The 25,998-nt window shown below is 41.2% G+C and overlaps 1 protein-coding gene across 4 annotated transcripts in view; it reads left to right on the plus strand.

Annotated features, from left to right (window-relative positions):
- ccser1 (coiled-coil serine rich protein 1) overlaps positions 1-25,998 on the plus strand; it is an 815,269-nt gene that overhangs the window by 401,537 nt on the left and 387,734 nt on the right. For all 4 annotated transcript variants that reach the window (XM_062983628.1, XM_062983630.1, XM_008111053.3 and 1 more), the window contains exon 7: positions 4,369-4,446. In XM_062983628.1, coding sequence (XP_062839698.1) covers positions 4,369-4,446 — 78 coding nt within the window. The remainder of the gene's footprint in view (positions 1-4,368; positions 4,447-25,998) is intronic.

Raw genomic sequence — 25,998 nt, forward strand, 5'->3', positions numbered from 1 at the left:
ATAATGTATGTCTCCATTATTTATAAAGCTGGAAGTCTGACTTCTTGTATATTTCTATATGTCAAAAGTAAAGTATCTGCCTTTAAAACTGAAAAAAAAAGGAATGTGGTGCTTGGGTTATGCTTTGTTTTTGTTTTTTTCAGAAGCTTTCAGGAAAGAATTAATTTCCTTGAGTTTCACCAAAGCTTTTAACAAGTCATTTTGCACATCTTAAATGTTGTGACTGCAATTATTCTCACTTCTTCATCTCCTCTCCAAAGAGCCTTTGTGATTTCAGCACATAACTACTTTTGACGGGTCATTTTAACTTATTTAGCTATGGAAGCCTCACAACTGAGTTTGCTTCTGCTTGAACATATTTTCAGTGAATTCAAGCATGTTAGGCATCTGTCCACACTGCTTTAACTTTGTTGCTCAAGGGAAAGTTGCATTGGCAATATATGAAACTTTATGAAACAATTATTGTGTGTGCATATGTCTGCAAGTTGCTTGTGATGTATGGTAACCCACTGTTTGTGTGGTGCAGGCAGGTGTATTAGAAAACCAGGAGTTTCTGCAGTTCCACGTTGAGTATATAGTAAATGGCAAATCCAATTCCTTGGCCATGTTGTATGACAAATTGTCAAACTTTTTTCTTTTTCTTGGTCTCCTGGATATGTGGCCAAAATAGAGTCAAGTTATGCAGTACCTTAAAAATGTGCCAAACAGCTTCATTCTACATCCTCATTTAAACATAAATGTATCTGATGAGGGTCAAGGAGCTTTGAAATCCCTCCTTCCGGTCCCAGTCGAGAATAGCAACATGCTTGTTCCATCTATAGATGAAAATGACCTATAGAAATAGAAAAACAAATCAGAATGATGAGAGACTAAGTTTAGTTTAGATGAGAGGCCAAGTTTAGGTGTATATGTGTGTGTGGGAAGGGGGAGGAGGAGGAGATGGGTTTAAGCCTATTCCCACTTGTGGTTCAAAATATTCCTCACTCTTCCTTTTTGGGATTAGCTCCTATACCATTCAGACCATAGATTGTCTCTTCCTATTTACACACACACACACACACACACACACACACACACACACACACATATATATATACATACATACACACACACACACACACACACACACATAAACAATAAATAAAGATGTAGCCTATACCTACATCATAAGTCTACACTAGATCATGTTCTTTTGAATAAGGAGAAATATAGATTGTAACTACATCTTTAATGTATAGTAGGGTTTGAAAGTTTCACTTCATTATCACTTGCCAGAATGAAAAATATGGAAAATATTGTGTCTGCCTTTGGTGAATTTTTAATTTGGTCTTTTGTTATGCATTTCAGGCCATGAAAATACATTTTATGGGGAAAATTCCCCAATTTTTTAAAATGCAAAATTTTTCCTTTCTGAAATTTTCATAAAAGATCCAAAAATCTCTCAGTAGCTGCCTTTTTCCCCTCCACCAATGTTTCTTGATACCTTAGCATACCCATTCTGATAGATGGTAGGAAATAGTTTATATGATGGGGATAGTTTATAATCCCAGTAGGTTAGCCAAATATTATCCTCCTTATCTGTGATACAGAATAGTGTATGCCATATTGTTTGTTTGGCATTGAATTTTAATCATTTCAGTACCAGCCAAGGCAACTTTTATTTATTTGTTCTGATATAGCATTATTCCAAGATGTATTCTGAGTGGAAATTGTATTTGATCACTCAATGTAGTTGGAGAAGCACAAGTGAATATCTTTCTATCTCTGGGATTCACTTCACACACAAACAGAACTGAAATCTATAGATGGATAGAAACTTCAAAAATATTTGGAATGTGATAGCAAAAGATGTTTTTGAGTGTCGACAAAACCTGATTTGAAAAATCCCAGACTAATGAGAATCTTTGTAGTTCAGAACTTATTCTAATCAAAATTTTCATCATTTTTTGGGCAGGAAGTGATGGTTTTCTCTAGAAAATAATATTTCAATTCATTTTAATTCCCGCATAGAAAATGTTTTCTATATAGAATAAATAAACTGGTGATAAGTGTAAAATTTGCAAATCATTTTATTTACATTAAAAAGTAGCTTCTGCACAGTAAATAATATTTCTGCATTGAAATATTATTTCCCACAGAGAAAATACTCTGCTGTGAAGAAAACACTATTTTCTGCACAAAAGGACTTAGTGAAGAACTACATTTCTACTTATCTCTCTTCCACATATATTCATAGCCTACAAATGGGGAGGGTTGAGATTTCTGCCCCAACAACCTAAATAAAATATTTAAAGAAATCCAAGGCAAATATGTGGATTGTCATTCTTAAAAATTAAATGTCCAAATTTGTTAGCTGGACTCAGCTTCTAGGCTACAAACGTTTGTTGAACCTAATAGCCAACAATGTAGTGGAAGCATTTGCCCAGAAAATACGTTGGAGATTAATTCTTTCTCTTTAAATAGCTATAAAATACACAGGTAGCCTTTTCCTTTCTTTACTTATCAAGATGCATTTCTTCTGCAGCTTCTGATATCCACTAAAGATATTGTCTGACAGTGATAACTTCTTGGATCAATAACTTTTGATAGCAATCTTAAGGGAAGTCAGTATTTGGCAGTTCTCATGCACCTATATGCCCTTGCTAAAAAGGGAATTTTGGAAACAAAATTATCTTCATCTTGAAGGATAACAATCCAGACACTGAACTATCTATAGTGCTGCCATCTATTGGGAAATAGCTTCATAGTCTGAGCAGGTCCATCATGTTACCATCTGAAATAAAATAAGTTTTGATGAATTGCTTACATTTTCACTAACAAATGGTAAACTATGTTAGCTATTGCAGAATTAAAACTTAGTCCTGACAAGTGAACTTATAGAGTGTATAATGGACCATACATGTTTTTTTTTTTTTAACTTGGCATTTTGGGATGTGCTGAATGTGGATGTGCCCAGTTTATTCAAGCTTACTGCAAATTCGTTAGAATAGATGGAACCTCAGTTAGATTTGATATGGTTTCAGCTCTTTGACTATCGCATGCTAGTACAGTATACCTATTCCTTATACCTCTTTGTTGTGTCCTGTGTTTAACATTTATACAGGATTTCATACATATTTTTTCTTCTTTACAGATTTTTACATTCATCATCTTGAACTTTTGTCAATATTTTCAACAGTTTTCATTTTATTTGTTTACATTTTTAAAAAATTAAATGTATGAATATTTGAGGATTTTGTCTCATCGGTCTTGGAAAGGCCAAAGCTGCATTCTATAGATAATTCTAAGTATAGCATACCCACTGACTCAATGGTTGGAATTTCGGTGAACACTTGTATTACCTTCAAGTTCCTAATGAATGGTCACAATAAACCAGATAAAAATAACATGCTAATTGTACAACAACAACAACAACAACTATGTGAATTAACATCAGTTTTCTAACATAAAATTCTGAATTCAACCAAGTGATAAAACACTGAAATTATCAATAAATCTGTTGATAAACTTTTGATTATCACTCACTTTTCTATATGCTAGTTTGTTCATGAAAGCAGAATCCAAAAATGCAATCAAACAGTGGAAAAGCAATACTTTTTTTCCTGAACTGAAACTTAACCAGTGTCAAGAGATTAATGATTTTGCTTAGATCAGATAACTCAGGTCTAGATGACTCATGAGCGACCTTAATGGATTCTCTAGTACTTTATAACCTGTCATAATCTCAAAATGACACGGAATCAGTCCAATATAATTTAGTTTTAAAACAGTATCAAAAAATGATAGTGCTTGGGAAAGTGTTTTTTTTTTAAGATGACAATTTAAGTTTTATGGGATTCTGAATGTTAAAAGCCAAACAACTTTTAGAGTTTGAGCTTTACATCTTCTGCAAATATCACACTCAATTTATACATGGTTTTGGTTCATGGTTACTTACAGGATGCCAAACTGGAGGATAGTTACCCAGAGGACATACTCTTTAGCTACTCCCAGATTCTGGAATAACTTTCTGGGTGAAATTAATACGTTTAAGATGCAGTATGTATTCAAATCAGCATTAAAGATCAACCTCTTCCATCAAGCCCATACATATTACCAGTATTATTACATCATGTTTCAAAATAGTTAATGGGGTTTAAATATGTATTGGTTTTATATGTTTTTAACTGCTGCTATGTGTCATTTTGTTTATTCTTGCCTCTGCCTGAATTGAGTAAGAAATCATCATTATCATCCTCTTATTTGGTGTAAAATACCACTGATGAAAAAATTGAATTCTGTTTCAAATGCATCACAATTGTTTCCTGTCTTTTCAGGTACTTTGTTTCCCCCTTTTAAAAAACAATTTATTTCCTTTTTCTCTCTTAGAGCACAGATATGAGTCCTGCCAGCAGTACTAACTCACTTCCTGTTAGTCCACTTGCCGAAGAACCATTGCCATTTAAGGTAAAACTCTTTTTTTTTAATGGAATCATCCATGGTGTGACAGGTGACTTGCATATATATGATCATATTTGCTTTGTTTCATATAACTGATAAAGTGTTTATATAGAATGAAAATGCCTTCTAGATAGCAACACTGGGTACCCATTTAATTATAATATGATGATTTCACTTTAACTGCTACTATTCCATCCTATGGAATCCTGGAATTTTGATTTTGGTTCCAATGTTCCATGTCTAAGCAGAGATTGAAATCCTGATCTCCAGAGTCATAGTCCAACACTGAAATCACTACATCACACTATCTTTCTAATTTGGACTTTAGGGAAGGGTATTAAGAAATCTGACCTACAGATCTCCATTGCCTCTCCAAAGTGTAAATCCTAGGATTCCATAGATTGCTGCCTATACAGGTTAAAATGGAATAAAGTGCTGAAATCCTGTTGCATTACAAAATCCTGTTTCCTTATTATTCAAAATAAGATTGCTTCATTTACCTTCATTTTAGAGATTAAATAAGTCTTTCTGCTTTTGTTCACCTTTAAGCAGCATAGGACAAAGGATCTGTAAGGATGTTAAGATAAATAAGAAAGCCCATGGTGATTATTATTGACATTTCTATATTGTTTTACATGTTACAGTTTATAGTTTTAACAGTGTTAAAAAGCATAACATTTTAAAATAGACAAAGAAATAAAAATGAATCAAGACTAAATGATAAGGCCATAAAGCAGTGGTAAAACAATAAAACACTCCATTAAAATCATGGGAGGTAACTCACTAGGTTAGTATTTGGAATAGGCAAGCAAATAGATCTTCAGTGGGCAGAAGAAATGTTCATTAGGAGCTCATTCGATCTCTGTGAAGAAGCCATTTCATATAGGAAAAAAATATCCTGCATGCTATAGCTGAACAAACTTCACAAGGCCGTGGCATTTTGAGCAAGGCATTCCCCGGAGAATACAGCAGCCAGGGCAATTTATATGGCAATCATATGTTTTCTGTTGTAATGTGAACCCACAAGAGTCACCAATTTAAGCTGGTGCCGGTAGTCAGCTGGCTGTTCAAGCCAAAATACTTCAAGCAGAATCTTCTGCTATTGCTTGTTCTATAATGAATACAGTATTGATAACGTAGTACTGAGGGAAGTCATTAGCTGTCCCTCTAGACTTGGATGCAGGTCCTTATTTGCTGTCTTTCTGGTGGTCAGCTTGTTATATCCTCTTGCTCCAAGATCCTGTCTACTGAGACAGCCATTGAAACTGGACTTTATCAGCATCTATAGCTTACCAGTGGGCTTTTATTTATTACATTTATATGGAATCCAAGGTGGCATCAATAGCTTTAGAGACAGTCTCACTTTCAGGCACTGAATAGTTGCAGGTCTTTTAGTTTTAACAAGCCGATCGTCCCTTGTGCCTCCAGACCATGCTCTGGATTTGTAGGGATGGCTGTATATAACTTCTGGAGGGAAGTTTATTTTACAAATCTTCTTGTGTGAAAGAAACTAAATCTGAAAAGGTACCTGGCAACTAAAAGTGAGCAGACAAACATATCCACACATCTTGCTTTGTGTTGCCTTGGACGGAATGCGAGAACTTTCAATAAACAGCTGCAATAATATTTTTACTACTTTACTGTGACTCATTTTTAGGCACTTTTGAAGGAAAGGCCTCTACTTTGTTGTGGAACTGTGGGCTCCTGGGAGCGTTAGATGTGTCTCCAAGCTGGTGCTGTTAAATGGAAATAAAAGTAATATAAAATGCAACTGTTTCTATTATTACTTCCTGACTCGCTCCAGAAGAGAGCAATATTGTTTCAGCAGTTACATGAGTGAGTGAGTAATTTGATATGCAATAACCCTTTCCAAATATTGTCAGACTATAATATTGGTTTCTGATGATAAGCAATGTACTACTCTGCCCAACTCAATTGTAATACTTTCCACCTTTCTACTTTTATGAAGTGAGCAAAAATGTTTAGATTTTTAGTTCAACTTGCATGTGCAGGACTGAAAAAAGCTGTATTACTAAGCAACAGGATGCAAGAACTGAACCACAGTGGTATGTCCATGCCTTTTAGAGCATACCATTGTGGAAATAAACCAAAATGTCTTTTTGAAACATTTCTCCTAAGTTACAGAATCCTTTTAATGGATTTTGTATTTTTTTTTCCTCTTGTAGAGTGCTACTGTGTGAGTGCTACCTGTACAATGTTTTTTCTCCCTTATGCACTTTCTTATTCCTTCCATTTTGTACAGGTCAAACTTTTTCCTTCTTTCATCTCTGCCTCTGGGCTTTCAGTCTTCTCTGTCCTTTATATTTGGAACGGAACCTCTCTTTTTCTTTTTATCAAGACCCTTCATGAATTCCAAAACTGTGCAGTAGGGCATATTTACAGGCCCCAAATGAACTGTTTTGATAAAGACTTCTTTGTAGTCGTGGGCAGCCACCTTAGTTCATCTCAGATTTACCTGATATTCACTTAGAATTAACTCAATTATTCCCCCCCCCCCAAAAAAAAAAAATGAAACACCCCACTGGGTGAGAAATAACTAATTTTGTCCTGATCTAGGGCACATCTGCACCCTAGAGCAGTACAAGATGAATTAATGCAGTTCAACTGCCATGGCTCAATGCTATAGAATCAGGAAAGTTGAAGTTTTACAAGGCCTCCAGCATTCTCTGTCAAAGAGTGCTGGTGCCTTATCAATCTCCAACTCCCAGGAGTCCCTAGCACTGAGCCATGGTATTCAAAGTGGTGTCAAACTGCATTAATTTAACAATGTAGATGCACCCCTACTCTGAGAGAAATAGGACTCCTGTTGCTTGTTATTAATATTAAGTGCCTTGAAGGCAACTCTGACTTATGAGAAACCTATCCTAAGATTTTATTGACCAATTTTATTAAGTTAGGGTTTGTCAATGATTTCTTCTGTGGTTGAGAGAGTGTGACTTGACCAAAGTCACCTGTGAGCAGGGTTTCAACCCCCATTTCAGAGTCTGATCCAACACGCTAATAACTGTATCAGGTTGGATCACTAGTCTCATGGCACACTAAAGATTGACCAGCATTAGCTTTTATGGGCTATATAGATTCCTTCTTCAGACACAGGGAATATAGCCTCGGTAGATAGGCATTTATACAAATGTACATGTGGAGCTGTAGGGTGCAGAGAAAACATAAAATGTAAGAGAAATTAAAAGCATGCTGATACGGTAATGGGATGAAATAGAGAGTCTTAATGGTGGTCATCAAAGAATAATATTAATGACTGCTGCTGATTATTATAGTGTATAGTGCAGAGGCAAAAAAGTGAGATATACATGTGAGACGGGGTAAATAAGAGAATTTGCAACAATGCCACAAATGTGCAATTCTGATCAGAAAGCTGGACTGTAGTATGACCCTTGTATCTTTGTGGAATATGTTCCAAGACCCCTTGTGGGTACTTACAATATCACATCCTATTAATGTCTGACGCTGATGGGCATGTTTGCAAAGGGAGAGACTGCACAGTTTACAAGACAGTTCCAACCCCATTCATTCACATATGACACTGACCAACAGACATTTTGGTGCCTCAGATGTTAAACCTGTTTCTGGATATATTTTACCTGCTGATTTTTTAAAAATGCCACCAGTTTTCTACTATCAGGTCTAGTTTTTGAGGTACAGAATATATGCAATCTAGCAGTCACCATCTGCTCACCCATAAAGAATCATGATAACCATATCTAAGAACCTAGAGCTGATGCGGTTTATCCAATGCAATTTTTTAAATCAGTAGCCCAAATAACCCAATGAACAAACATTTTGTTCCACAAGTATATGCAGAGGTATTTATATTTTCTGAACTATTTGACTTCCTCACCACTGATCTTGCTTCATAATAATAAAATGTACTCCGTCTAGCAATAGGGGGTAAAATAATTTTGGAGAGAGATAATACTGACATGTATGTGGGGTTTTTTCTGCCTTCCCTATTTTTTTGCCTTACAAGTGAAACTATTTCCTCCACCACCCCATAGCTTGTTTAAACTATGATGATGGGTTAGATCAGATTCCTATGGAGACTAGATATGTTCAGTGATGCACCTCTTTACTGGCCCCTGTTGAGCACACTTGGGGGACAGTTCTATCAGAAATGGATGCTAAAAGCCTTTCCTTCTCTAAAAGGGAAGATGAGACAGCTGGCTTTTGAAGGTGGTTGCAATTGCTCACTGCTCATCTGTAATTACAAAGTGAATGTGTGTTTGAGGTAGAGGGGGGCAAAGGTCACATTCTGCATCCCTAAATTTGAGGCAGCAGGAAAGCTGTTGTTCCCACATGTTTGTCCTGAGGATTCAGTCACACAAAATTTGGAATTAGCATTGCCATTGTGTCTCCTGCTGTGCCAGTTTCTCAGAAAACCATAACATCCTCAGTGTCCTTATGTATGCAGCTGCCATCTATAGTGGGTCCTTCAGGCTTTTCACGTAGCTTTATGTTTGATGTGCAATCTGAGCCATCAGAAACTGAAATGAAACACTCAGAGGCTGTTCTGTCCCTTGTCCAGCACAAGAAGTGCCATCTGGGCTTAATATTTAATGAATAAATTAACAGGATTTTTCTCTGTGGCTTCAGGTGGTATGGAAAAATTAAGAACATTACACGAAGGAAAAAAGTATATTCTAGTATACGATGTCGATATCAGCAGCTGTCCAAAGCAAGGTGAAAAGTTCACCTTCATTATTTTTTTTCTTTTCTTCTGGTTAGAGCTTGGAAAAGTTATGTTTTAGATTACGGATTTCAGTCTCCCACAGAGTGTGTCTGCTGGTTATGTTATCAAGTGTTCTGGGGAAATTATAGTTCCAAGAAACTAACTCTTCTAAGATTGGCTCCTAGAATAAAAGTTTTGCCATAAGCAGGTGTGAACAAATTGAAGTACTTGTTCCTGTTTGCCATATTTTCACTTATAGGTCTATTTCATGCAATGTAATTTTGCAAAGAAAAAAAAAATGAAACATATTGAAATGTACATTTTTCCCAAATATATGCATTTTCTATGTACATAGCTTTCACAATATACAGATTTTTGTGTTCTCTGTCATAAGTACATCAGCATCTGAGAATAATTGGGAAACTGTAGAAATATGGACTTCTCCCTGATTCCTAGCTGTAGTTAAATATTTTACAGAAATCCTCCATTCCTTTAAAGCCCCCCCAAGCTATTATGCTTGCAGTATAATAGCATTAGATTAAAAAAAATTGTGATAGTAGGAGGAAACTGTATTACAGTGTTCTCTTGAATGCTGCTGTAGCTCTTCTTCAGCACCAGCTTGACATTCATTTGCAGTGACTTATGCAAATTGGATACAGTGTAACTTCAATTTAAGATTGTCCCAACTTTAGAGCATTTTGAGTTAAGAACTGTTGCTCAGCCCAGGTTTCACTTTGACATACAAGCAGCATTTTGAGTTAAGAGCCAGTGCCAGAAGTAGTGCTAGTACGAAAGTACAAGGCTTTAGGTCTTCAAGGGAGCAGCATCTGTGCCTAATGCACTTATCCGCTTGGGAAGTTGCTGTCTGGTTTGCTCTTATCCGCTTTAAGGAACTTTGAGTTAGTTGATTTTGTTTGGGTTTTATTCCTGGTATGTTTGGCTTCATGAAGAGAGAAGGGGAGAGAGCAAGAAAGAGAGAGCAGCTGAAATGAGTGCAATATGAAGAATATGATGCTCCTATCTCTTCACTTTGCACTTTGTGCTTCCTTGCCAGAATGCTGTGCTTCTACCATTTTAAAGTTTATCTTTCTTTTTTTTGTTCCATGTAAATGTGCATTTATACATTATACATTTATACATTTTAATTTTTTTTTAAAAAAAAAATGAGGGGGTTTTGTGGGGGCGGAACGGATTAATAGCATTTCAATGGTAATTTGCTTTGAGATAAGAGCATTTTGAGTTAAGAATTTTGTCACAGTACACATTAAACTCTTAAGTCAAGGTTTCACTGTACTTAGATTGATTTTTCTTTTGACAATGCAATCTACAAATATGGAACTCCAGCAGATCTTGATTGGGACCATAGTGCGAGTAGATACCCCTTTCCAAGCTAGGACCCTGATATTTATTAAAATCTCTGCATTTACTTTCAAGTATGGGCAAAGAAAGGAAAACATGACAAGATTTTTGGCACACAGTATTAATCCCCAAAGAGCTCAGAGTTTTCAACATAACTATATATACTCATGAGCCCCGGTGGCCAAGTGCGTTAAAGCACTGAGTTGCTGAACTTGCAGACTGAAAGGTCCCAGGTTCAAACCCCAGGAGCGGCGTGAATGGCCGCTGTTAGCTCCAGCTCCTGCCAACCTAGCAGTTTGAAAACATGCCAATGTGAGTAGATCAATAGGTACCGCTCCGGCGGGAAAGTAACGGCGCTCCATTCAGTCATGCCAGCCACATGACCTTGGAGGTGTCTACAGACAACACCGGCTCTTCGGCTTAGAAATGGAGATGAGCACCACACCCCAGAGTCAGACATGACTGGACTTAACGTCAGGGGAAAACCTTTACCTATATAACTCTAGAGAATTTAGTAAATAAATCGACCTAAAAACCAAACTAACTCATCTGCGAGTTAATGCAAGAACTCAGCTTTTATAAGAACCCTAACTCTTATAAAAAGGAACCATCTCCTTCTTTGAATTATGTGGCAAAATATAAAGTCAGTCCATCCTAGGAGAACCTAAAAAAATCATTGGACTCTCTCCACTCTCCCCACTTGAGCACCTTTTACAGCATTCCCACTTTTCATGGAATGACCCCCCCCCCAAACTTGCTAATTGATCACAACAAAATCCATAATTTTGGCCCCAAAACCTGCCTTCAACTTACCCATCGGTATACAAGGTATTCCTTGACCATCTTAAGAACTACATTTCACTAACCTGTCTGGCTTCTCTATAAAATCTGTAACTTACATGTTAGTTTCTCAGCTAAAGACTTGATTGCCCTATGTACTTATCTATGCAGATAGTGCAATTTCAAACATTTTAAATGTTTTCCCTTTCATAAATCATAAATGGATGTGTATTTCTTGTTTTGGAAAATAGCAAAAACAACACATTTTGCACAAAATTTGCAAAGTAAAGATTGCATCTGACAGCATAAATGATGATTAAAATGGAATAATTACCAAGACTTGGAGAAGTGCATGTAGAACCAAAAATCTGGCCCCTCGTAAATTTTTCCTTCAATCCTCACATTTTGTAGTGTAGTAGTAGCTTAAATTGTCTTTTGAGCATCTAGATAAATAGTTTAGTTATATAAAGAAAAGGGTCAGGCAAAGTTATGAATGAAATACAGAGACATCTAAAGGAAAGGAGAAAAAGGAAACAGATAAGTGGGAGGGATAGATAATCTTTAATAATCTGCCCCATTTGTCTAAAATGCACATTTTTAGATGGGGAGCGATTATTTAGTTGGTACTTAAGTGATATTCCATTTTCATTACTATTGTCTTGGTTTAGTAAATAGATATTTAAAGTGATAAAGGGTTGTCTGGCTTGTGAAAATTTGGGGGAACTCATAATCATCTTCAGCATTTATTAGCTTCTTAACTCAATCCTTATGTCAATAATCAGACTGGCTGATTCTAGTTCCCAGAATGAGAAACATCATCATTGATAAAAATGAACAATAATGGACCACAATAATAAGAATATTTCTTATATGTCCCGCCTCCCCTCTGCCTTATATATTTTGAACTTGCAGTATGGATACAAGCTAGATATAACAACTTTTGAGACCAAAAAAATCCAGATTTTATTTATTTATTTATTTACAACATTTATACCCCGCCCTTCTCACCCGAGGGGACTCAGGGTGGCTTACAAAAATTTAATGCCCAAAAATGCAATCATAAAAATAGAACAATACATACAGAGCCATTAATAACATTGTTAAAACACATTGTAAAAACCAGATGTCAGGCTCATATTTTATACTGTCTACTACCTAAGATATATTCTCAGTTGGGAACATTTTTTTCTCTTTGAAACAGAACAATGTGTGTATTTGCTTTAGAAATACATAACTCCATCTTTCTGCAAAACAACCTCATGTAAAGCAATCAAAATCAATATTTTTTTTAAAAGAATGAAATTAATAAGAATTTACAAAATCAGTATAAGACAATGCAAGGAATGAGTAACTAGCAAATACCAAATTGCTATCAGTTGTTATTAACCGATTTGAAGAGTACAGACAAATCAGAACATTGCTAAGGAAGAACCATGATAGGTTTGACTTAGGGAACAACTTGAAGGTTTGAAATTGCAACACATAAAATATCAATATAAATTCCTGTATTGAATACATGGACAATCCATTATATGTGGATAAGAGAACATGTGTAAGATCTGCAATCTATAAGTATACATATGCAGATTATAACTAGAATAAAGACATATTGTTTTGCCGTTTTGGCACTTCCGCTCGGCTTCTGATTGTTCTTCCAGTTAATAATGAACATTTACTCCTCATGGTGTCTGTGGAATGCACACATATTGGTAATTCCTTGCACGTGTGCAGCCTGATCGGAACTTTAAACAGCTGAGTCTAGTTTGGCTACAGCCCCACCCACCTTCCCCTGAAGGTATATAGCCTCAGGTGGGGATGTAGCCCACGTTCCTTTTTTTGCCGCCGCAGCAGCGTTGAGGAACTTAGTTTAGTTTGGCTTCTAACTTAGACATTGTGGCTCAGGCCCAGCTAGCCGTTATGGCTCTTAGATTTAAAAAGTGTTCGGGGTGCGGAGGGAATCTCCCGGACTCAGATGGCCATGAGAAATGCCTCCTTTGTCTGGGAGAGACGCACTCCACAAAGACCTGCGGGGTATGCCGGGCTTTTACACCTCAGGCCCGGAAAAACAGAGAGGCTCGGTTGAAGGCGCTCTTATATGAGCGCGCGCTATTCCCGGCGCAGCCAGAGAAGCGGCTGCTGCCTTCAGCCTCCCAACCCGCCTCCCAGCCATGCCAGCCGCTCACCTCTCCATCGGCTTCCTCCTCCAAGCGGCCGCGCTCTCCATCCCCGCAGCGGCCGCGTTCTCCCCAGGCCTCGGGGGAGGAGCGTGGCCGCAAGAAGAAGAAGAGACGCAGGGACGCTGAGAGCTCAGCGTCAGCGACCATGCGGCCGGCGCCAGAGGGAGGAACATCCGGGTCTTCACAGGCCCCGCCCACCGCGGCGCAGAGGCCGCGTGAGGCCGGCTGGGCCACGCCAGGGACGTCTGGCCTTCAGGCGGGTGCGGCCCCCCTCCCCGAAGCGGAGGCAGGCCCCCGCGATGGAACTCAGGCCGCGGAACCGGGGGCCCGGATCCAGCGGCACTCGGCCGCCGCCGCGGGACCGGAGACCTGGGGTGAGCAGCAGCTATCCCCCTTCCGAATAGGCCCGGGCGCGGCCCACGTGGCGTGTAGGCCATCGCCTCCGCCTTCCCTTTTCCACTCAAGGAGCCCGTCCCAGGCCGGGCTCCCACGGTCTGTTTCCTCCCCGGGGCGCAGAGCAGGCTCTGGCAGCCTAGTAACATGGCACGGCGACTCCCTGTACCGGGGCTACTCGGGCCGTGAAGATTTTGTGCACCGCTCACCGGGAGGCCGTGCCTATGTTTTCGGGCCTGTCCTCGTTCCGGAGGACCATACTGCCCAGCCGCCAGTCCCATCCCTTCAGGGCGACTCGACGCCGCGGCAGGGCCCCCGTGCCGAGGCAAGCATGGATGCTCAGGCCTTAGACTATATGTCTGCTTCGGGATCCCATACGTCCTACTCTCTAAGGGAGCAGGATGAGGGGGCTCAGGTGGAAACGCCTGTAACGGCGGATGCGGCTTCTCTTGCAGCATTGTTGTCACGGCTTACAAAAGCCCTGAAAGTCCCGGTCGCCCCCCCTCAAAAGCCTGTGGAAGATTTTTTGTTCCCTTCTGAGCAGCAGCAGCAGGCCCCGCTCCCAGCCACGGTGCTGCCGGCCATTCTGTACATTCTACAACTGACCAAAACCCCGGAGGTGGCGCCCCCATCCGTAGCCCCGGTATCCAGAAGGAATGAGCTGCTTTACAAGGTTGACTTGACTTCAGCTCCCTGGATTGCCAAACCGCCGCAGCCCAACACTATTGTGGCGGATATGACCCGGGGAAGAGGGTCTAGGTCTCAAACTTCACCCGCAGACAAGGAGGGAAAGAAGCTGGAGGGTCTTGGTAGGAAGGTTCACGCCGGCGCGGCCTTCGTTACGCGCCTGGCTCATTACGGCGCATATATGTCAGCATACCAAGAATACCTATGGAAACGCATGGGTACCTATGTGGCTTCTCTCCCTCAGGAGCATCAAGCCTATGCTTCAGCGATACATCAGGAAGCCCTGCTACTGTCTAGAGCACAGAAGGACATGGCTAAACATACGGCAGACACGGCCGGCCGGATGTTTGCCACCTCCACTTCAATCCGACGTCACGCTTGGCTACGGGCATCAACCTTGTCGGAAGAGGGCAGAGCTCTTGCGGAAAATCTTCCCGCGCACGACACCGGTCTTTTTAATCCGGAGACGGACGAGAAGTTGAAGCATAAACAGGAAGTTCGGCAGGCAGCTAACAGATATGGCTACACCACCCAGAGATACCAAGGCCGCGGTAGGTGGCCGCCCTCGAGCACCTACACTCGTAGGCCCTACAATGTCGGCGCCAGGCCCTTTCCGCAGGCGCCGTCGCCTCAAACAGCCCGCCAGCCTCCGCAGTCCCGGCTTCGGCAACAGGGTAGGGGCCGTTTTCAATCCCAGTCTAGACGCTGCGTTTAGCGCCACCCGGCCGCCCTCTCGGGCACCCGCCCCACACGATTATTCATTTTTATCTTCATTTACGTCCTCCTTTGTTAACCTTACGATGCTGGAAAGACGTCAGGCCCTCCCAGGGGTGCACTTTAAGTTTGGGTCACGCCTGCAAAAAAATTTTTCGGCGTGGGCCGCCATTACCACGGATAGGTGGGTTTTAGATGTAGTCCGTAATGGCTACTCAATTGATTTCCATACACGGCCCGTTGTAGGCCGCCTTAGGGCCACCCTGCCATCGGAAGTCTTATGGCAGGAGGTGCGCACTTTGTTAGATAAAGGGGCTGTAGTCCCCTTGCACCCAAGTTCCTTTTCAAGGGCATTTTTTTCTAAGTACTTTTTAGTTTCAAAGAAGGGCGGAGGTCAGCGCCCTATTTTGGATTTAAGAGCCCTCAACACTTATATCTGGGCACCCACTTTTCGGATGGTCACGCTTGCAACCATTCTCCCTCTCCTCCCGGAGGGGGCGTGGTTCGCGACGATTGACCTCCGGGACGCTTATTTTCACATCGCGATAGCTTCGCGACATCATCGTTTTTTATCGTTTATGATTGGCAATAAAGCATTTTCTTTTCGCGTCCTCCCCTTTGGGATCTCCACGGCTCCCCGGGTATTTACAAAAGTGATGGCGGCGGTGGCGGCACACCTGAGAACCCAGGCGGTCACGGTGTTCCCGTACATTGATGACTGGCTGCTGGTCGCGGGGTCCCGCCACCGCCTCCTACGCGACATTAGTTTCACTCTTTCACTCCTCCAGAGCCTGGGGCTGGTGGTGAATCACACAAAATCCAACCTCCAGCCGTCACAGAGAACCAAATTCATCGGGGCTCTCCTCGACGCGACGTCCCGGAGGGCATACTTACCAGAAGAGCGCTTTCTCGCACTTCGCTCATCACTGTTGCGGATAAGGCACCAACCCTTGGTGCGGGCAGACCACATCCAGTCCGCGCTCGGATATATGGCATCAACAACGGCGGTCACCCCGTTGGCCCGCCTTCGGATGCGGCCCCTCCAGTCGTGGTTCCTTCGAAGCTTCAAGCTACTGCGAGACGAACCCTCCACTCTGCTCGCTCCACCTCCGCACGTCCGCCACTCCCTGCTCTGGTGGCTGTCCAGGACAAACGCCTGCAAGGGCATGCCCTTCCGTGTTCGGGACCCATCCCGTACCATCACGACAGACGCCTCTCCTCTCGGGTGGGGCGCCCATACCGGACACCTCGCCGTGCGTGGCCAGTGGACACCAGCCGAGCGCAGACGACACATCAATCTCCTAGAACTCCTTGCTCTATACAAGGCCCTACAGGCCTTTCAGGATGTCCTGCGGGGGCATGCAGTACAAGTTCGTACAGACAACACCACGGTGGTCTGGTATATAAACAAACAGGGGGGCACGAGATCCCGTGCCCTACTGGCCCTTACCATGACGATCTGGGATTGGTGCGTGGGGAACGCCATCCTGCTGTCGGCAGTACATCTGCCAGGACACTCCAACACCTTGGCCGATCACCTCAGCAGGACCCCGTCCAGCGGTCACGAGTGGTCTCTACACCGCGACGAGGTAGCGGCGGTGTTTCGCCGCTGGGGCCGCCCAACCATAGACTTGTTCGCATCCCAGCACAATGCCAAGTGCGACCTGTTCTGCGCCTGGGGGGCGAAGCCGGAGGGCACACGGTGCCTCGGGGACGCGTTTCTTTTCCGTTGGACAGGCCCTCTCCTATACGTGTTTCCGCCCACTCCGCTCCTGTCCAGGGTCGTTTCCAAGCTGTATCACGACAGGGCGGACGCCATCGTGATAGCACCCTGGTGGCCTCGCCAGCCCTGGTTTCCCCTCTTGGCAGCCATGACAGACGGATGTCATCACGACCTTCCCCGTCGACCAGATCTTCTGACGAGCGAAGACGGCACAATTCGCCACCCGGACATCCACTGGCTTCATCTGGTGGCATGGAGAGTACGCCCCAGCCGTTCTCCAAAGCCGTGCTGGACATATTGGCAGCAGCGCACAGACCGTCCACCCAGCGGTCATACGCCTATAAGTGGGGGAAGTTTGCAGAATTCGTAAAACAGCGGGGGGCTGACCCGCTAGCTGCGCCAATACCCCTCTTGTTGGACTTCCTCGCCTCCTTGGCGCAGAGGGGCATGGCGCTCTCTTCTGTCAAATGCTATCTAGCAGCGATCTCCGCCTATCGGAAGCGCCGTGGCCTCACATCTTGCTTCCAGGACCCCATGGTTCAGATTTTCCTGCAGGGCTATAAAAACACCTATCCACCTTCCGCCCTCCCGCCGCCCGCTTGGCAACTACGGCTGGTACTCTCGGCGCTCACGAAGCCCCCGTTCGAACCTCTCGCCACGGTTGACCTTGCCCACCTGTCATGGAAGACAGCCTTCCTAGTGGCTATTACGACGGCGAGACGCGCCAGTGAACTCTGCGCCCTGCGCGTCGACGACCCCTACATGAGGTTCCATAAGGACAAAGTGGTGATGAGGACTGACATTGCCTTCCTCCCCAAGGTCGTTACCCTATTCCATTCGGCACAGGACATCGTGCTCCCGGCCTTTTTCCAGGAACCTGCTACTCCACTAGAGCAGGCCCTCCATCTGCTAGATGTCCGCAGGGCATTAGCATTCTATGTCGAGCGAACAAAGGAATTCAGGAAGTCTCCCCGCCTCTTCTTAAAGTATAGGGCGGACGCCAGGGGGACCCCGGTGTCTCCACAACGGCTGTCGGCATGGGTGATCGCCACGATTAAGCTCGCCTATCAGTTGGCAGGACAGGAGCCGCCTTCGGGGCTGAGGGGCCACTCCACGCGGGCCGTTGCGGCCTCCACAGCCTTTGGCCGCGGTGTGCCCTTGGAGGAAGTCTGCAGAGCAGCGACCTGGTCTACACCTCTTACCTTCGTGTCACATTACAAGGTGGATCTGCTGTCCAAGCGCCAGGCGTCCTTCGGGAGAGCGGTGCTGTTTTCAGCAGTGGCATGACGCCCTCCATCCTCGGTAAGTGGCTTGCTAATCTACCAATATGTGTGCATTCCACAGACACCATGAGGAGTAAAGTATGGTTGCTTACCTGTAACCGTGTTTCTCCGAATGGTGATCTGTGGAATCCACACATCCCCACCCATCCTCCCCGCTCACATCATGCCTCTCTCAACTGCCGCTACGGCGGTAGGGAACGTGGGCTACATCCCCACCTGAGGCTATATACCTTCAGGGGAAGGTGGGTGGGGCTGTAGCCAAACTAGACTCAGCTGTTTAAAGTTCCGATCAGGCTGCACACGTGCAAGGAATTACCAATATGTGTGGATTCCACAGATCACCATTCGGAGAAACACGGTTACAGGTAAGCAACCATACTTTGGCACCTTTCTATCCCATATTCATCACAAGATATTATTCTGTATTTGCTTTTCTAGTCTGGACTGGAAATGAACAGTAGTTTTTGTATGTTTTTGTTTTTGCCATCCTCGCTGTATATGCAAAATTTGTTTGTAAAAATGGTAATTTGTTATTATGATAAGACAAACAGAATTATCTCCCCATAAATTAAAATGAAAGTATTATTGAATTTAATCTCTCTTTATCAAGCAGTCTGTGCCTCTTAGAATGAGAGGTCCTTGGAGTAAATGGGAATTAACTGTGGAAAAGAATTACTGAATATTATGAAGCTGTCACTTCAGCTTTCCAGATCATCATGTAGATATTAGAGTTGCTGGGTGCATACCAACTTTGTGGATGATTTCAGCATATAAATTTTCAGGCGGAACAGTAATTGATCATCATCCATATTTATTTACACTGTGAAAGCCTGTCACGGTTTTACTGGAAGATTGAGCTTTTTCAGCCTCGTGCCATATCTCTGCATGAAATGAAGTCCCATTTTTTGTTCTTGAGATAATGCACTAACTGGTCAATTAATCAACTTGGATAAAATATAGAACTTTTTTTTTAAAAAAGCTATTCTCTTTCTTACTTAAGCAAAGCAAATTTCCAAATTGATTCGGGGAAATGGGATGTGTTTATGATAACTGTTTGAGGCTTAGACATTGGATCTTTACTTGAGGTCTGGTACAGTGTTTATTTGTGTAGAGAGGTGCAGTAAATTAAATCAGTTAATTTTACAGATGCATTTCCAGGCAGAAAAGTTGTATCCTCCTTTAATCAGGGGATGAGAGGAGAAGGATATTCATCTGTTGTATGGGGTTTTATTTCCATACACTATCTCTCTATAGAAGAGGTGCAATATCTATTGCCCTGTAAACCCATTTGTTTGGTGACTGATTTTCTGTTTCTTCATTGTCATGAGAAAAATGCACAGATTTTTATATATTCTGAAATCATTAACACTAATAAAGTCATGCCAGATGTTCAGAGAAATATGTATTCCCTTCCATTAGCTCCATCTTTCTTCAGAGATATGCATTAAACTTTTAGATTAAGCCTCTGTTTAATTCCAGTGACCAATCACAAAACAAAACATGATAAATGCAAAATGCTGTGTTATGACAAGCAAATGTCTTTCACTATTTAGGAGAAGAATTTTGTAAAGAGAATGTGTTAAACATTTCATCTGCTTTGGTGCATAGTGATTGTAGTGTTTCTCCAATGCTAGAAAATCAAGAAAGCTCCCTAAGCAGTATGGATAGACTTCTCTGTCATCTTCTCACTTAATGCAGCAAAATATGTGGTGGCAGAGAGGAAAGCATCTCTTTCTTCCCTACATAACTAGATGTTTCCCAAAAGATTGTGGAACTGCACTGCAATACAACACAGGAAGAACAAAACAGTGGTGTCAAATAGCCATAGATGAAACATAATCAAAGGAAGTGTTTTTTCTCATTCATGAAAGACTTTTTCTCACGTCCTTCACTCCCAAATTTTGGCCCCAATTTTCTGTGAGATAATAGTTTGACACAGCTCTAATCCTTACTTTACTTCCTCAAATCTGTTTTGTCTCTTAATCACTTAGAACATGGTGCAGAGCTGATTAGTCACCAACAACAAACCTTTTGTTTAGCCAGCAATAGGCAACAGTCTGTAGATCAGGCATATGGCATAAAGGAAGGTCTGCACCAGTCCATATGGCCACTCCTGACTACTAACGAAATGTACATTTTGCTGTAAATGTAAATTTTCAACCAGTATGAGAAATGTACAAGGCCTCTTCCCAAATTAGATTGTCAAATGCCCCATTCAAATAAAATAAATTATTTTTATTTAACAAACGCTCAGACTGCTCCAGTTTTAATGTTGATCCTAAAATAAGGCAAGGCTAGAACTCATGCTAGTTCAGCTAAGGATGTGATGTGTTGTGATTTGGGATGTGATTTTTTGCTAATGTTCTTGAAGGAAGCAATGTTAATACATTTCTTTCACCTATGAGAATCTATTTGCAATTTTGACAATATTCTGTGCCAAAATGTGTGCAAAAACAAATTCTATTAACTGTGCAGAAGAATTGTGTTTCCAGCACACAAAGTGCTTGGATGGAAACCTATTTTGCATAAAATGTGCACAATGATGATAGTGATGATGATTTTCACAAAAAAATGTTCAATGTGGGAAACAGCATTTTCTGCCCAGTGAATAATATTTCTGCACAAAAAATGTTTTCTCTGCAAAGTGAACATTTTGCATAGATTAAATCCTAAAATGCTAAAAATGTGGCCAGTTTAGGGTTCTTCTTGATAGGTTTATCAATACCCAATTTTTCACTATTTTTTTCAAACATTTTCCAGTAGTTTTTGCATTCTGGTTGAAGATTTTCCTCCACTCATAACTGGGAATCATCTCCATTGTTTATCGACTCATTATCTGTAACTGTAGCAGACAAGCCTTTTTTGTAAGGTGATGTGTAACCACCTGAGTCGAGTATAGGGAACCCCAATGCAAAGGGATACCCATTTCCTTCTTGGATCTTACTATTTGAATCTTGAAATGATAATGATTTATGATGATGTCTTTGTACACCTGGTGAAGTATTAACTTCTGTAGCTACCAGCACTGGAGTTTCTGCATCACACCAAACAAAATGTTGTGGTTCAGCCTGATGGAGATGAGGGGATTGGGGTTTCAGGGCCTGGGAGAGTGATAGATGGATCTGTAGATGAGGAAAAGGAAGGGGTTTTGGAGCAAGACGCTGTCTCTGAGTTTGAAAGTGGAACTGTTTTAGAATCCTACAGACAGGGAAAGGGCCTTTCAGCCATAAGGAGCTTAGCAACCCGAGATAACAATTTGAGAGATAATAATAATAACTTTATTTTTATAACCTGCCTCCATCTCCCCGAAGGGACCCGGGGCAGCTTACATGGGAAACCAAGCCCAAACAAGTATACAAGGTATAAAATAAAATAAAATAAAATACATAACAACAGTAAATTAAAAACAATTAAAACCATAGAGATTGCTCAGTCGAGGGAGCAGCTGGCTTAGACAAACATACCAGGCTGCTTCTGAGGGGGGAGAACTGAAAGAATCTGTGAGAAAGAAGCACAGAGGAAGGCACTTCAAGATCAAAGAAATGCTTAAATCAGAGAGCATCCCATTGGGATTTTAGATCAGGCAACGTCACTTTACAAGTGAGGATCTCAAGTGTTGCTTCCAGTTCAGGCCCTATTTCAAGATCCAAGATTATGGATGCTTAGCATGATTATGATAGTCTGTCTTTTGAATTCATGTTCATGTTTTGATCCTTGTTTCCTGAATTTACTCTCATGTTGGATTTTGGGTTTCTTGTACTTAGTCCCTGAAACTGCTTTGAACTGTTGGGATTATTACCTATTACTCAGTTTGGTCTGTCTTATTGATTGCATGACTCTTTTTCCTTATTATCTCTTGGATTTTGCCTTTCCAATTTCTTATGGTGATTTTCCCTTTTTATATGTGTTTTTATCAATAAACTGTTTTACTATCACGTTTTACTATCACGGCACTCCATGCATTCATGCTGGCCACATGACCTTGGAGGTGTCTATGGACAATGCCAGCTCTTCGGCTTAAAAATGGAGATGAGCACCAGCCCCCAGAGTCGGACACGACTGGACTTAACGTCAGGGAAAACCTTTACCTTTACCTACCTTGGATTCTTGGTTGGTGCTGAGGGCAAGGTGAACTCCTGCTGGGTGCAATACAAAATGCCTTTCAACTCTTGTGCATGGCAGGTCTTATCATGAATAAATTTTATAAGGACTAGAACCATAGAGTTGGAAGGGCCATTCAGTCCAACTTCCTGCCATACAAGAGCACATAATCAGAGTGCTCCTAACAGATGCCTATCAAGCCTCTCTATAAACCTCCATAAAAAGAGACTCAACCACACTTTGGTGCAGGATATTCTGCTGTTGAACAATACTTACCATCAGACAGTTTTCCTGGTGTTTAGGTGGAATCTATTTTTCAGTAGTTTTAATCCATTGCTCTTAGTCTCTGGAGCAGCAAAAAACAAGCTGGCCCCATCTTCAATATGGAATCAAATATTTAAACATGACCCTTAACCTTCTCCTCTTCAGGTTAAATGTAACCTAAATGTGGCAACCCATAGGGCCTGGCTTTCAGGCCTTTGATCATTTTGATTGCCCTTCTCTGGACATATTCTAGCAGTACTGTATCCTTGAATTATGTCAGTATCCTTCTTGAATTGTGGTACCCAGAAATGAACATAACATTTCAGGTGAGGTCTGACCAAAAGCAAAATGAAGTAGAGCTATTACTTTTCTTGATCTATACACTATACTCCTATTGATGCAGCCTAAAATCGTGTTAGCTTTTTTAGCTGCTGCAGTCCAGCACCATGGTTTTCAACTGCCCCAGAGATGGTTTGTTTATGAAGGTGGTAAACCTTTGTGTTGCAGATGCTAAGACTGAAGAAGAGTAAACGAATAACAATCACTATGTCTATGGTCAAAACTGTTTAATCATTAATTGTCATTTAGGCTACGGTTTTAATCCATGAATTTGAAAACATATATCATGCAAACAAGAAGATGTTTGCACTTGTAAGAATGGGATTTGAGATGTCTCCTTTCTATCAACTCGGTCCTAATTATTTCCTCTCTCTACCCTGAAGATAACAAAGCTTTCAATGAACTGACCACTTTTATGATGGGGAACATGCTGTTTAACTTCATCTTAATTACATGGATATGAGGCATCATGATTGGCAGATAGCTTCAAAGAATCCAAAAAGCAAAGCCTTAGGTGACATTTTGAGAGGGAGGGAGGAAATAAGGTCAAGGGAAAGAGAAAGAAGAAAACTAATTGGTCATTGTCAATATGTACTGATATCAAATATGTAAGATGATAATTTTAGAGTCCTAAAAGACTTCAAGGCTGACACAATTAAGAATTCTTTTTGTCTGCATTGTGTTTGTTTCACTGTCTTCACCTTTCTTATATTTGCTAAACAGCTGTATGTCAAATCTAGACCATGGATTTCGCGTTAATCCTGCTATTTATAGTGTTGCTACAGAAATGTCACCTAAAGTGAAATTTGTTATGAAATCGTGCTCCTTTCCTGACACACAATCTCATAATAATTTCAAGTGATTTCAAAGAATCTGGATTGAGTTGCTTTTTTTTACAATTCATTTAAATATTGTTGTATACCAGTGAAATATTTCCAAAATGGTATTCAGAGAGCAAAATGATATGGATCAACCTCAAGTGAAAATTAATACAAATTAAGAATCAAGGGTCATAAAAAAGAAGTACAAGAAATGAAATACAAAAGTCATGAAAGGTCAGAAAAGTATTGCTTATTCATTCATTATTTTATTTGTATTGTCTGAGTAGGATAGAAGGTGTTTTTGAGGATTTATGCTACAATAATTTAGGATACATCTACATTAATATGGTGTGACACCACATTAACTGTCATGATCCAATCCTATGGAATCCTGGGATTTGTGGTTTGATGAGGCAACAGCACTACTTGGCAGAGAGGCAAAAGACCTTATAAAACTACAGTCCACATGGTCCCATAGCATGGGGCCACAGCAATTAAAGTAAAGTTAAACTGCATCTGTTCAAAAAATGTCAATGCAACCTTAGTCACATATGTGGATACTGTGTAACTTGTTCTGAGTAACATGGGAAGGTGTTTGCTTTTATTTATTTACTTACTTACAGTATTTATACCCTGCCCTTCTCATCCCAAACGGGATGCAGAGCCACTTACAGAACACACATACAGCAAACATTCAATGCTGTTATACAATTAACAAGGGCAGACAACACAAACAGAGGTAAAGACATTTTCCCCATCTTATTTCCAGCTTGTGGAGGCTGTGCTTGACTCTGACCATGAGGGAAGGGGGTTCTGTCACCCCATCTCTGTGCTGAGGAGCTTTTGTCGTCCTTAGACATCCTCCCGATCGGTGTCCTTAAGGGTGCCTTTAATACGTACCCACTAAAAGTGGTACCTATTTATCTATTTACATTTCTGCTTTCAACCTGCTAGGTGTTCGGGTGCTCACCCTGACCCAGGCTTGAACTGGTGACCTTTCAATCGGCAGGATTTTCTGCAGCACAGTGGGCCCCTTTCCACTTCAAACAGAAAAATATATTCCCTAATTTATGGTTAAGAGTTCTATTGAGGAAAACAAAAAGTGACAGTGCCCAAACATGTGCTATTTTTGCTTTAGCAGTATTGTTCACATTCTAATGAATTAAAGGAGAAAACTGAGGTGTGTACTTCCCATAGGAACTGTGGTTATTGTACTACACTAAGCCTATTGGGAATATTAAAGTCAGACATTTTCATCATTAGAAAGTGCTCCACAGAAAGCCTTTGTCCAAAAATAATAGAACGAGCAAATGGAGAAATTACTGCTACATCAATTCTCTAAGGGGGTGCAATTATCAGGAACAAGGAGGAATTGTGGTATTCTTTTCAATCAAGTTGTTGAGGGATAGGACTCAGCTGTTATAAACTAGCCACTGGCGCCTTTGGAAGAATCATTCTAGCCTGACTTTCAAGTAAGAGTTTAGAGAAACCCAGTAGAGCTTTCCCATTGCCCCTAGGGTTTGTGTACTCATGAGAGTTTTCTACCAACTCTCTAGAGAAATTGCACTTAAAGGACTCTGATGTTGTTTTCCTTCAAGAAATCCATGCTTTAGAATGAACAAAATAAAAAATCTTCTCTAGTTGTTCACTTGGAGCCATTTATGCTAAAGGTAAGAAGAACTCACATCAGGAGTCGTAGCTGCAGAAAAATAGGCTTTAGTGTGATTCTTTTGCTATGGCACTTTTTACACAATTCATATACTAGCTAATTTTTATGCTCAGTATCTATTTTCCTCTAGCTATGTTTCATTGATAGTTGAATATTAGTGGATGGCAGTGTAACATATTTCTAATCCAGATTGCATCTGAATAGCCAAGCTAATGAGATCTTCTAATGATGCCATTTGAAAATCAAAGTACAGTATCTACATTTGGAGAAATGTGTGTACTTTATCTTGTTCAAATAGAGAGAAAAATCATATGAATAAAGTGATTGTTTATGAAGGTTTTACATTGGTTCATTTTGTATATATGTATATTTTTAGTTCACTTTATACCTAAGATCAGGGCAGTATTTAGTGTAACTCTTGTGCCAAAGAGTATACCGGATGCTGTTGTTCCATTTCTCTTTCTATTTTGCTGTTGACGTCAATAGTAATAGAACAGGGTAAGTAGCACTTCCTGTGCACTATGGTGGTGAAAGCCTTTGTGC

The sequence above is a fragment of the Anolis carolinensis genome, chromosome 5, assembly GCF_035594765.1.
Source record: "Anolis carolinensis isolate JA03-04 chromosome 5, rAnoCar3.1.pri, whole genome shotgun sequence".
Classification (NCBI taxonomy): Eukaryota; Metazoa; Chordata; class Lepidosauria; order Squamata; family Dactyloidae; genus Anolis; species Anolis carolinensis.